Below are 12,513 nucleotides of genomic sequence, written 5' to 3'. Positions count from 1 at the left end.
ACTTCCCTGAGTCTGTACATCTCAGTAACACTGATATTATTGCAGGTCATCTCCCTCAAACTTTTATTTTTAAGATTGATTGAGGGGTAGATCTCATAAAGAAAAGCCTCGGGAACAAGGAAGGATGGAGAGCGCTTCAGTAAGTCTTGAAATTAGATGGAGAGGCAATGAATGATTTTCAGGTAGGCTCTCCCAGGCCCTGGGGATGCAGGGGAAACATGGGATGAGATGGGAAATCAAAGAACTAATATTGTAGCTCAGATCATTGCAGATCAATCATCATATCTGTGCTTGTGTTTAGAGAAGTAGTTTTATTTTTCTCTTTGCCTTTTTGGAGAGTCAGGGAATGGAAGACTTGGGCTGTGACAGTGTGTCCACTTTACCAAAGGAATACATGACATGGCATGATTCGTTCCCGATGTACTTTGCCTCTTCAAAGCAGTTCTTCTTCTTGCCCAAAGCCATAGAGCTGGTTGTTTTTGAGGAAATAAATATCATTCAGCTAGAAAAGGGACTGTGCCAATTTCCTGAATATTTTTAAAAGCTGGCATTTCTGTTGGAATGGGCTAGAAAACAGTTTGCTGGATGCACTGCCTATGTTGAAGCCAATCTCTTTCTAGTCAGCAGAAAAATCCAGAAAGTAATGGGAAGACTAAGCAAAAGCCCCAGTCAGCCTGGTCGGGATTAACATTTTAAGGTAATAAACATCTCCAGCCTACCTTTGCTTCCAAACGGCATCATGGTGCCACGCACATAGCAGGCATTCAAAATCCTTGGTTGATTTTACTGACTCTTACGATGCCACTTAACGGCATTTGAGGGATATTCTATTCTGGAGCTTTTCTTCCCACAACATTTAGTGGTGCCATAGAAAGGTCATTAACATGGAAAGAAGAAAATTAGTACTGACTTCTAGTACTAATACCTAGTATTAGTACTAGCTCTAGTTCTAGTACCTTCCACTTACTATCTTGGGCAAATAATGTTAACTGTTCAACATGGGACTGCACATTCCTGTTTGTGAAGAAAGGAGAAGGTTATTAACGCAAGGTGCTTTCTAAGGGTCTCTTCATGTCTGAAGAGACTCATGGTTGCCAGTCTCCTTGTGGGTAAGAATTCAACATGTCTGCCTGGATCAGAACTTGAATTATTTCTTGGATCCTTAATTAAATAGTTACACAAATATGATCATATTGGGAATAGGAAACTGCAAGACGATGTGGTCTAGGAAGGTAAAATATTATGGAAAATTAAAGGTGATTATTCCCCAATTTGAAGCGAAAGAGGGCAATTCAATAAACTTCTATCATCTGATACCAGTTACGATTCATGACTACTTTCAACTTTCCTGTGATCAGAAATGGCCAGGTAGTATTCCTCAATCAATACAAATTTTACCACAGATTCTCCTGGGTAATTTTTATATTAATATTTGCTGTAGTCCAATTATTTAAATAATACATGTATGTTCGGTAGAAGTTTTTGAGGTGCAAAAATAAGAAAAAAGATCACTGGTAATCACACCATCTACAAATAGTCACTCTGAAAATTTTGACCTATCTCCTTACAGATTTCCCCCTAACATATAAATTGTGAATACAACACATACACAAACACACAACTGGAATGATCTGTACATTGATTTGTAACTGCTTTTTTTTTTTTTTTGCGGTATGCGGGCCTCTCACTGTTGTGGCCTCTCCCGTTGCGGAGCACAGGCTCCGGACGCGCAGGCCCAGCGGCCATGGCTCACGGGCTTAGTTGCTCCGCGGCATGTGGGATCTTCCTGGACCAGGGCACGAACCCGTGTCTCCTGCATCGGCAGGCGGATTCCCAACCACTGCGCCACCAGGGAAGCCCTTGTAACTGCTTTTTAAAAATCACTTAGCAATATACAGAGAACCTTCTCTCATGCCATCATATAGTTTTCTAAAACATGGTTGTTTTCAAGGCTGCTTACGGATATATGATTAATTAACCAATACCCTAGTGTTAGATAGTTACATATTCCTAAGGTAATTCTGACAACTGAAAATTTGGGTAACTGCCTCAAGCGGCAATGACCCACATGCAGGAAGTGGAACGCAGAGGTGTCTGGGCCACAGCGGCTCTAGAAGTTTTCAGTAAAATGGGCTCAATAAAGAACCTGCAACACCCTCCCTGAAGCACTACAATGAATCGACTCTGTTTTCCAACTTTTGCTCCAGAAATGTGTCTCCCTACTTCTCTGCTGGTAATGGGGAGTCTCAAATAAAACGTCCCTTCTCTAGCCCCTTCCCAGAAAGCTTCCCAAACTGTGTCCTGGAGCTGGGGAGAAGGTCTGTTGAGCACACTTTGGGATCAAGGACATGCATGCCAGTAAAACAGAGGAGTCTGTAAGCCATTTAGACATGGGAGCGCTCACTATAATAATAAATTTTAAAATTGCTATAAACTTCAATGTCCAGCGCTTCTAAGTATCATAAATGGAAGGTGGAATTTCTAAGAAAGGGGAGAAATAATTACTGCTACTTCTGTCAATTACTTTTTCCATTAGTTATGGGGCATTTAACTGAGTGTGGCTCACCGGAATTCAATTGGCTATCTGTCCTCACTTTCTGTATTCCTACGGTAGATCTTCAGGTCTTGGATTAATGAGGCTTACGGGCAACAGTGTTAGGAGTCAAGGTACAATAACTTTATGTCGCCAACTGTGTCTTGATGAACGATGCGGTATAAAAGCACAGGAGAATTAGGACAGTGGCGTTCATAAACGGTACATCAGGACCAAGAAGCTGGTAGCAGCATAGGTTTTAATATAGTCTGGTATCGATTCTTTCGGCCAATGTCCCACTTTAACGGTGTTAAAGTCACACTTTAAGATTTCAGATGGAGAGGTAGAGAAGAAAATCAATAGATACTATCTTTCCGCTACTAACCAGCTACGTATCTATAGTTCTCTGCCACACTCACATTTAAGGGACCTGAAAGATGCTTTGGGGAGGGCTGGCCCAATTTTCAGGCTTTAATGACCTCAGGTATCTACTCTGACCACCTCAAAGATTACAGCTTGAAGTCCTAAAGGTTCACGGGAAGGAGCCCATGATCCAGAAAGGATACACACGCACTTGCTCTATATTTTCTATTTCATTAATATATAAAAAAAGCTTTAAAAAACCCCACCTGTTATACAAAAAGGTCTGACTAAAAACAATCATGTATATATTAAAGAAATACATACAAAAATGCTTATATAGTTAGGCTGTGAAGAAAACGAATCAGAAACTAAAGAGTCTTTTGTAGTGTTATAACTGTTTTATCTTTTATTATTCTTAATCATTAGACTTTCCAAAATGAATAGGTATTTTTTATATAAAAAATAGATTTCATTTTCAAAAAGTCACACGCTGCTGGAGGGCAATAAACTGATCTACTAAAAGTGTTTTCTATAAGCGCCAGCTAGAATCATAGGTGAGCACTTAAAAAATTACGTCAGTGTTGAAAAGGATAATCCTCATTTGGTAATCAGAAATTCTGACTCGTTAGTTACCAACTAAGAGGAAAAACTAGGAATAAATGCCACTAAGGATTCTTTCCTACATTTAGGAAAGAGAAAGAAGAGAGTTACAAACTTACCCAAATTCTGTCATCTAAACTCCCTCGACAATATTCTGCATTTTTCCAGAAGTTGTGCAAACCCCACTTCAATTCCAACAACACTGTGTTAATTTTGCTCAAATGCAAGCTGAAAACATATTTTAACAGCCTGTCAGAATGAGATACTAAGAGTGTCGATAAAATGACACTAAAATAAATGTAAATTTAGACTGCTGTTATAAGTGGCTGCCTGGCTCTACGAAGATGTTAGGTTGCTATAGTATTTTCCATAGCAACTTTGCACCTTATTACATAAATATCCCCTCAGTGTCCTCAGAGCCTGCTAAGAAAACGGGATTAAATCTACTCCCCTATGTAATGATCCTGCATCAAAACTTATCAGAATGAAATGCCCCCAAAACATAATAAACTGCAATCTAGATCCCGGTGCCCCTGGCAGTTGAAAGGCATCACAGCGCAACAGGCTGGGCACGGGCGGCCGTGCCGTGACCTCGTGCTGCCCACTGGCCATTTGTCTACACTCCTCCTGGGTCAAGGTCTCCGCACTTCTCCCTTTCTGAACGTTGACTGGTAAGCTGCTCACTCTTCTCCTCTGCCCGCCAACTACCCATCAGCCCGAGAGCCCTTCACCACGCTCCAGGGGCTCCTGTCACCAGGCCAGAAGCCGGGGCTTGACAGAGCCGGAGTCCTCTCTGCAAGGTGGCTGAGCTGGGAGCATGTGCTGGGCTGTCACACAGAAAACTATTCAGAGAACGCAGCCGGCTCCAAGCTAGTGCTGACCAGGCGTGAATCGATGGAGACCCTCAACCAGGGCTCGCCCGGGTTTTCTGGAGGCGCCGCTCAGCTGAGTGGCTGGAGCATTAGGGAAAAATCTGTGGTCTCCGAGACACAACACAGTTTTCAGCAACCCGAATCGATTTGACACGAAACACACGATTACGGAAAATCTGTGCATATATGAGAGCGATGTTGGGAATACGGCACTGTCGCGGGCTACAGAAAAATAAGATTAGAAAGGGGCTCCGCTTAAAGACAGTGTAGCCTCCAAATGTGAATTTACAGAACAGATAAGCACCGTCTGGTTGGACAGGGGTGCTGCCGTGACAAAGGAATCCTGCTCCATGGGGTCGGTTTAACAGCATCTGCCTCTTACATTTAAAAGGTAAAGAAAGGATTTCTACACTGTTCAGAAACACATCCATTACGAAATGGGAACTGTAACTGCACATGAAATCAAGGAACTGAAAAATCGACCCCAAATAAACAATGATTTGATTTCCTTTGGCAAGATTAGCAAGATTTTTAAAAATAAATCAACGAAGGGAAGAAACAGAGAAAAAAGCCTTGTCTCCTGGCTAATGAAGCTCTATTTCAAGAGATTAGGAATGAAGCAGGCTGCTCAGCCCACCTCGGAAGACTGATTTCATCATCTTTAAGCCATATAAGTTTTAATTACTCACACACCTCCTTGTTTGGCCCTTGGGGTCCCAGAAGACATCCTGTCATGGTTGGAAATAAAACGCTCGTCTTTAACTTGGCGGTAACTGACGGACACACATCACTGTTCTACTTTCCAGTAGCCCTTCCCTTCTGTGGCCAGGCTGGTGCTGGGGGCTGCAGTGAACCTCTTCTTGGACTCGTGCCTAAGTGTAATCTGTCTGTTGGGCATTCTTATGTTTTTCAAAGCACTACCATACAGGAAATAAACGGCATCAGACAAATGAAGGCAGTCCTGGTGTTCAAAGAGATCAGGGGATAGCCTGAGAGAGCCTTATTATTAAGTTTTTTAACCTAAGACTTCCAGCTATATATGAAACTGTTTAGACAGACTGAATACTGCTGATTCCAAGTGAACTTAATTATAAGTCCCTAATTTGACTCAGTTGGCTGAAAGAGTTGGAAAATCTTTGACTTCTTACTGGAATTAAAAAAAAAAAAAAAAAAGTCCGTACCTATTCTGTGGTGAGTTTCCATGGAAACTTGACAACCCAGAAAACATTCTTCATAATGAAAAGAGTATCTGCTCCTATAAGGAGCTCAGAGTTTAAATAAGGTGTAATTAAAACCCAAGAGCATTTGTGCATATGGAATGGTTTAAGGGTCGTCTGTTAAGCAAGGGCCATTTTAGATTTACTCTCTTCTAAAAATCTGTGTTCAATGTACAATGTATACTCACCAAATATTGGGTTAGGTACATACACTGGAGAGTGACGTTCATTCTGCTTTATCCTGAATTTAAATTAACGGCTTAAAATATATTTGGCATCAGGCACTGTATTTCTATTAACTTAAAATGTTTTATTTATCTCTTTAAAAGCATCTCACACCTCAGAGCGCAGGGTAGGCTGTGTCTAACTCTCTCCATACCCCCGGGGTCCACAGTGTCTTGAACACAAGAAGATGCTTGACAAGTGTTTGTCAATCATTAGCATGATGCTGAGTTTCAATTCTCCCGTCCATAGTCTCTTCAGCAGGTGGCACTGAATTCTGGGTGTGCAAAAGTTCTGAACGCTGTGGAGAAATGAGCCATTCTTGTCTGAACACGCTTCTTAATGCCTGCCATTTCAGTTTAACCAGAGCAAGTGTTCTTAGGGCTACCATCTTCTGATCAACTTATGCGACAGAACCATCAAAGACAGGGACCAGAGGAAGGGGATTATGTGATTGAAGTCAACCAACTCTTTTTTTTTTTTTTTTTTTTTTTTTTGCGGTACGCGGGCCTCTCACTGCTGTGGCCTCTCCCGTTGCGGAGCACAGGCTCCGGACGCGCAGGCTCAGCGGCCATGGCTCACGGGCCCAGCCGCTCCGCGGCATGTGGGATCTTCCCGGACCGGGGCACGAACCCACGTCCCCTGCATCGGCAGGCGGACTCTTGACCACTGAGCCACCAGGGAAGCCCTACATGTGAATTTTTATCAAAAATTATCTTCACAGACTTTGGAGCAAGATGCCGATTTTCTTGAATGAATGCTTCGATAAATCTGTCTTGATTTTCGAATGTATTAGCAAAACTCATTTTCACTTTTATCAGCATCTTAGTTTGGCTCCAGCAAACTCCTTTTCTCCCTTTAAGAGTCACCGGCTGAGCAGCAGTGACTGGCCCGCCCAGAGGGATGTGGAAGTGACAGCCGGTCTGGCGGAACTCTGGCCAAAGACACACTGTAAATTACTATACGTGGTAAACAGCAAAGGTACAAGGAAGTATTCTTCATAATCAGAAAAGCAGAGATGCCCTGAGAAACTCTGATTAAAAAAACAAAAAATTGAACCCAAGGTATCATACAAGCCCTCACATAATAAACCTTGCTTTTTCTGAAAACCAGAGTCAATTCTCTCCACCTCCCCCTCAGAAATGCAATAAAACCCACGCAGGTTTTTGTTCTAGGAGGGAGATGGAGGGCAGGGCAGGGCAGGCCGGCTCCGGGGAGAGAGGGTATTATCCCCTGGGATTTCCAAGAATTCCTGAGCCAGCTGCTGCCCGTAATGCAAGGTCTCACTGTTTTCGCAGAAAAAGAGGGGGCAGGGATTCCTTAAAGGATGGAGAAGTTTACTTCTATTTCAGGTCTGGCAATTCCTCTGTCCGTTCAGTAGAGCGCTCTGTTTTCGGAGGCCTGCTTGGAGGTGACTAGACTAACACATGCAAATTTGTACCTAAAAAAACGAGTGGGGCTTCCCTGGTGGCGCAGTGGTTGAGAATCCGCCTGCCGATGCAGGGGACGCGGGTTCGTGCCCCGGTCCGGGAAGATCCCACATGCCGCCGAGCGGCTGGGCCCGTGAGCCATAGCCGCTGAGCCTGCGCGTCCGGAGCCTGTGCTCCACAACGGGAGAGGCCACAACAGTGAGAGGCCCGCGTACCGCAAAACAAACAAACAAACAAAAAAAACAAAACAAAAAAACAAAAACAAACAAAAAAAACCCGAGTGGCCTGTCACCTAAGGAGATGCCACTGGAAGACCTGTTTCCCTTAGGCTGTAGGGCCTCAGTCCCCCCCTTTCAGCAGTTCACACGATCTTGTCTGAAGCTTGGTCAAAAGACAAGATGGGATTCTTGCTGTTAGGCTGCGCCCCCCGAATATGCACGGCTGAAAGAACCACCACCACCTACCTGCCTTCTGGCAGGATCTTGAGAGCCCAGCGGAATAAGGAAGGTCAGTTGCTTTCCCTTCCCTCCAATCAGTCTTGCGCTTTCCTCATAAACCACACACCGCATTCTCTGGGTCCGTCTCATTTCGAAAAGCACAAAAAAGACTTTGAACTCCTCAAGGCCTGGCATTTGAACCCCGGTTCTTTCATCTCTGCCCTCGGCCTGGTGTGGAACACGCACTGTATTGTGTTCATTGATTTTGCTGACCAAGGAATGAGCCTGGAGAAAGTTCTGCAAGTTCAAGTCCTACTTCAGGTTCTTATCAGATGCCTGGGAGGAAAACCACAGAGGTCTGGGAAGAAGGCTCTTCAGTCGAACTTCCAGGGAGGACCCGTGTGGTCCCCACTGAGAGGAGAGGTCCTTGGTATCCCTGCGGATTCTTCCAGAGCACAGATCAAGGGGCCAGTCCTGCAGGTATATGCTTGCTGCCATGGTCTGTAAGATCTCCTCTGTGGCCTATTACTATTCTTGAGTCATTTTTATTCTTGTCTTATCCCAAGCAGGCTATGAAATTATACATATTTCTTACTTGAGAAATTGACAGGTTATTTAAAAAGAAATGCCACTCCCCCAAAAAATAAGGTGGAAAAAAAGCCACAGGTTCAAATCAGACGTCCTGATTGATTGCATTCTTTTCTTCTCCACCTACCTTATAAAGATGTTAAGGATCCAGGTTTTGTGTAAACTTGCCCCTCATCTAGCCAAAGACACACTGTAAATTACTAAACGTGGTAAACAGCAAAAGTACAAGGAAGTATTCTTCATAATCAGAAAAGCAGAGATGCCCTGAAAAACTCTGATTAAAAGTTATTTATTTATTTATTGGAAGAGCTCATTGAATTTAAGAAAAATCACACGCAAAACTCACTTTCTTCTTCTGATATATGAAGGTCTGAAGAATAGAAACGCTGTGTGGAAGGTCGTTTCCTCAAATAAGCAAATCCAAACCCAATAATTGAGCAGTCCTGAGAAATCTGATATCAGTTTAATAAGAGACATACATTGACACATAAATGCTCGGTTCATTTTTCAGACAAAGGATATATGGCTTCAGAAAGTAGTGGCGTGGTGCCTGCTTTTATGCTAAGCTTCTAAAAGATTCAAATGAACGGAATTTGAGGATGAAAGGGAAATTTTCTAAGGCAGTGGCTCTCAAACTTTAGCCTGCATCAGGATTCTGCCGAAGGTTTTAAATCACAGATTCTGGATCTCACATCCCCCCTCCCCCATCCTCTGGAGTCTGATTTAGTAGGTCTCGAGTAGCACCAAGAATTTACATTACGAATAAGTTCCTAGGTGATGCTAACATTGCTGGACTGGGGACCATGCTTTTAAGAACCACTGTTCTAGGGAAATGAAACTCCCCTCTGTATACGTCTGGATGCAGGAGCTTTTTCTTGTGATCATCTTATGCTTCTGGCATTCTCTTCTAAAGCCCTGGAAAAACAGAGCATTCTGACTGCTATTTATTTATTTATTGAAGTAGAGTTGATTTACAGTGCTGTGCCAATCTCTGCTGTACAGCAAAGTGACTCAGTTATACACATACAGGCATTCTTTTTTATATATATCCTTTTCCATTATGGTTTATCCCAAGAGACTGGATATAGTTCCCTGCGTTATACACTAGGACTTTGATGTTTATCCATTCTAAATGCAATAGTTTGCATCTATAAACCCCAAACTCCCAGTCCATCCCTCCCCCTTGGCAACCACAGGTCTGATCTCTACATCTGGGAGTCTGTTTCTGTTTTGTAGATAGGTTCAATTGTGCCATATTTTAGGTTCACATATAAGTGATATCATATGGTATTTGTCTTTCTCTTTGTCACTTACTTCATTTAGTATGATAATCTCTAGTTGCATCCACATTGCTGCAAATGGTATTATTTTGTTCTTTTTTATGGCTGAGTAGTATTCCATTGTATACATGTACCACATCTTCTTTATCCATTCATCTGTCAATGGACATTTAGGTTGTTTCCAGGAGGCATAACTCTCCCAGACTTTAGGCAATACTACAAAGCTACAGTAATCAAAACAGCGTGGTACTGATATAAAAACAAATGTACAGATCAGTGGAACACTATAGAGAGCCCAGAAACAAACCCACACACCTACAGTCAATTAATCTTTGACAAAGGACGCAAGAATATAAAATGGGAAAAGAGAGTCTCTTCAGCAAGTGGTGCTGGGAAGGTTGGACAGCTGCATGAAAATCAATGAAGTTAGAACACACTCTCACACCATACACAAAAATAAACTCAAAATGGCTTAAAGACTTAAATATAAGACATGACACTATAAAACTCCTAGGAGAGAACACAGGCAAAACATTCTCTGACATAAATCGTACCAATGTTTTCTTAGCTCAGTCTCCCAAAGCAATAGAAATATAAATGAAGATAAACAAGTGGGACCTAATCAAACTTACAAGCTTTTGCACAGCAAAGGAAACCATTAAAAAAAAAAAAATGAAAAGACAACCTGCGGAATGGGAGAAAATATTTGCAAATGATGCAACTGACAAGTGCTTAATCTCCAAAATATACAAACAGCTCATACAACTCAACAACAATAAAAACAAACAACCCAATTGAAAAATGAGCAGAAGACCTTAATAGACATTTCTCTAAAGAAGAAATACAGACAGCCAGTAGGCAAATGAAAAGATGCTCAACATCACTAATTATTAGAGAGATGCAGATCAAAACTATAATGAGGTACCACCTCACATGGGTCAGAATGGACATCATCAATAAATCTACAAATAACAATTGCTAGAGAGGATGTGGAGAAAAGGGAACCCTCCTACACTGCTGGTGGGAATGTAAGTCGGTGCAGCCGACTTACGGAAAACAGTACGGAGGTTCCTCAGAAAACTAAAAATGGAATTACCATATGATCCAGCAATCCCACTCTTGGGCATATATCTGGACAAAACTATCATTCAAAGAGAAACATGCACCCCTATGTTCATAGCAGCACTATTCACAATAGCCAGGATGTGGAACTGACTGGTCAACCTAACTGACCACTTTGTAATCTTGATGACTTGACCATTCTGGAATCTTGATTTTGGCTTCTACTAACCAAACTAGCAAAGATCCTCTATTCCTGGTCACCCGAAAAGGCCTGGGAGAGGTGAGTGTTTTATTCCCTTTTTGGCAAAGGTGGCGACTGTGGTTGTTCCCAGGCCCTTTAGGAAACACTCTTCCCCTCAGACAAGCAGTCTCCCTCGGTGCCTCCTACGTTTGAGTGAGCACTTCTCCTGCTTGCTCTTACAACATCAAGGGAATTACATACAATTTGAGAAGAGAGTTTTAAATCAGCGTCTCAGATTAGGCAGAGAATATCAATCAAGGTTCTCTTTAAGCTTCTCTCCTTTTTATAACTCAAGGGTTGATGCCCCTTTCTTGGTACCAAATGGGACCATCCCTTTGATTACAGGTTCGGAACTAAAATTTATTGGAAAGCAGTCTAATTCTCCAGCACATTGCTTCAGAGGCTAGAAAGCTTCTTTAGGGATTAAACATCTCCCATGTAAGAAGTACACTGACTGAAACCAAATTTTATCTGTATTTCAGCATCAGAGGTGGCTGCCACACTCTGGAAAAGGATTTTTATGGGAACAGGCAAATATCCTCGAAAATAAGTGTGGCCCCAGACCCACATACAGAGAAACAACTGGAACAATTTAAATCATTATGTTCCCAAGAAGGAATTTCAAGTTCTATTAATACAAGGCAGAGTCACTCAAAGATGAAAGTGTAGTTTAACTCAAATAAAAGGGAGTTATGTGGCCATTCCTCAATCTGTGTGCCCCATCTAAGATTAGGAAGATCATTAAGGTATCTCACAGGGATGTGGCAGTTCTCCACGTTACCTGATTCATCAACTCTCATTTTTTTAGTAGGGCTGTCACAGTTCTCATCATCCGACATTTCCATCTCCTCTTCTCGGCGGATGCCCATAAGCTGCTCACTCTGAGCGTTCCGGAGCTCCTGGAAGCAGAGGACCCAGGGGCGTCAGAGTCAGCGACACATGACACACCTTTCCCAATGGTCTCTCCGTGTGTTATGACTGACATAGGAATGTCTTCACCTCCCAAACACTGCCCCACCTAATCTAGAGTGAAGTTCTGAGGGGTCTGGGATGCGGACCAATCGAGGGATTCGGTATCAGACTTGGGAGAAATTCCTGATCACCAATGGTGAGTCAAGGGCTCTTCAGCAAGTTATTTAATCTCTGAATTTCCTCATTTGTAAAAAGGGGGACGATAACGTCCAACTGGTAGGGCTGTCGTGTGGCTCCCACAGAAATGCCTATTACCAGAACTGGAACGTAGGGGCGGCTAGGAATGTGAGCAAGATAATTTTTTTTTTTCTTTTCGGTACGCGGGCCTCTCACTGTTGTGGCCTCTCCCGTTGCAGGGCACAGGCTCCGGACGCACAGGCTCAGCGGCCACGGCTCACGGGCTTAGTTGCTCCGCGGCATGTGGGATCTTCCCGGACCTGGGCACGAACCCGTGTCCCCTGCATCGGCAGGCGGACTCTCAACCACTGCGCCTTAAAAGGTCAGTCTACCACTGACCCACTGTGTCACTTTAGGGATGTTTCTTCATCTCTCTTAGTGTCAATTTACTCACTGAGATAGTGTGACAAGGAGAGTTTTGAGGATAAAAATGTTAATGCACTTGAGATACTTAGCATCATGTGAGATACTAAGCATCATGTGAGAGACTTGGTTCATTAAGTTGAAAATGTTGACCAC

The 12,513-nt window shown here is 42.9% G+C and overlaps 1 protein-coding gene across 11 annotated transcripts in view; it reads right to left on the bottom strand.

Moving 5' to 3' along the window:
- ENOX1 (ecto-NOX disulfide-thiol exchanger 1) overlaps positions 1 to 12,513 on the bottom strand; it is a 615,060-nt gene that overhangs the window by 110,753 nt on the left and 491,794 nt on the right. For all 11 annotated transcript variants that reach the window (XM_059042210.2, XM_067016825.1, XM_067016827.1 and 8 more), the window contains one exon: positions 11,627 to 11,744. In XM_059042210.2, coding sequence (XP_058898193.1) covers positions 11,627 to 11,744 — 118 coding nt within the window. The remainder of the gene's footprint in view (positions 1 to 11,626; positions 11,745 to 12,513) is intronic.

Source organism: Kogia breviceps, chromosome 16 (genome assembly GCF_026419965.1).
Source record: "Kogia breviceps isolate mKogBre1 chromosome 16, mKogBre1 haplotype 1, whole genome shotgun sequence".
Lineage (NCBI taxonomy): Eukaryota > Metazoa > Chordata > Mammalia > Artiodactyla > Physeteridae > Kogia > Kogia breviceps.
This window is presented reverse-complemented; position numbering and strand designations above follow the sequence as displayed.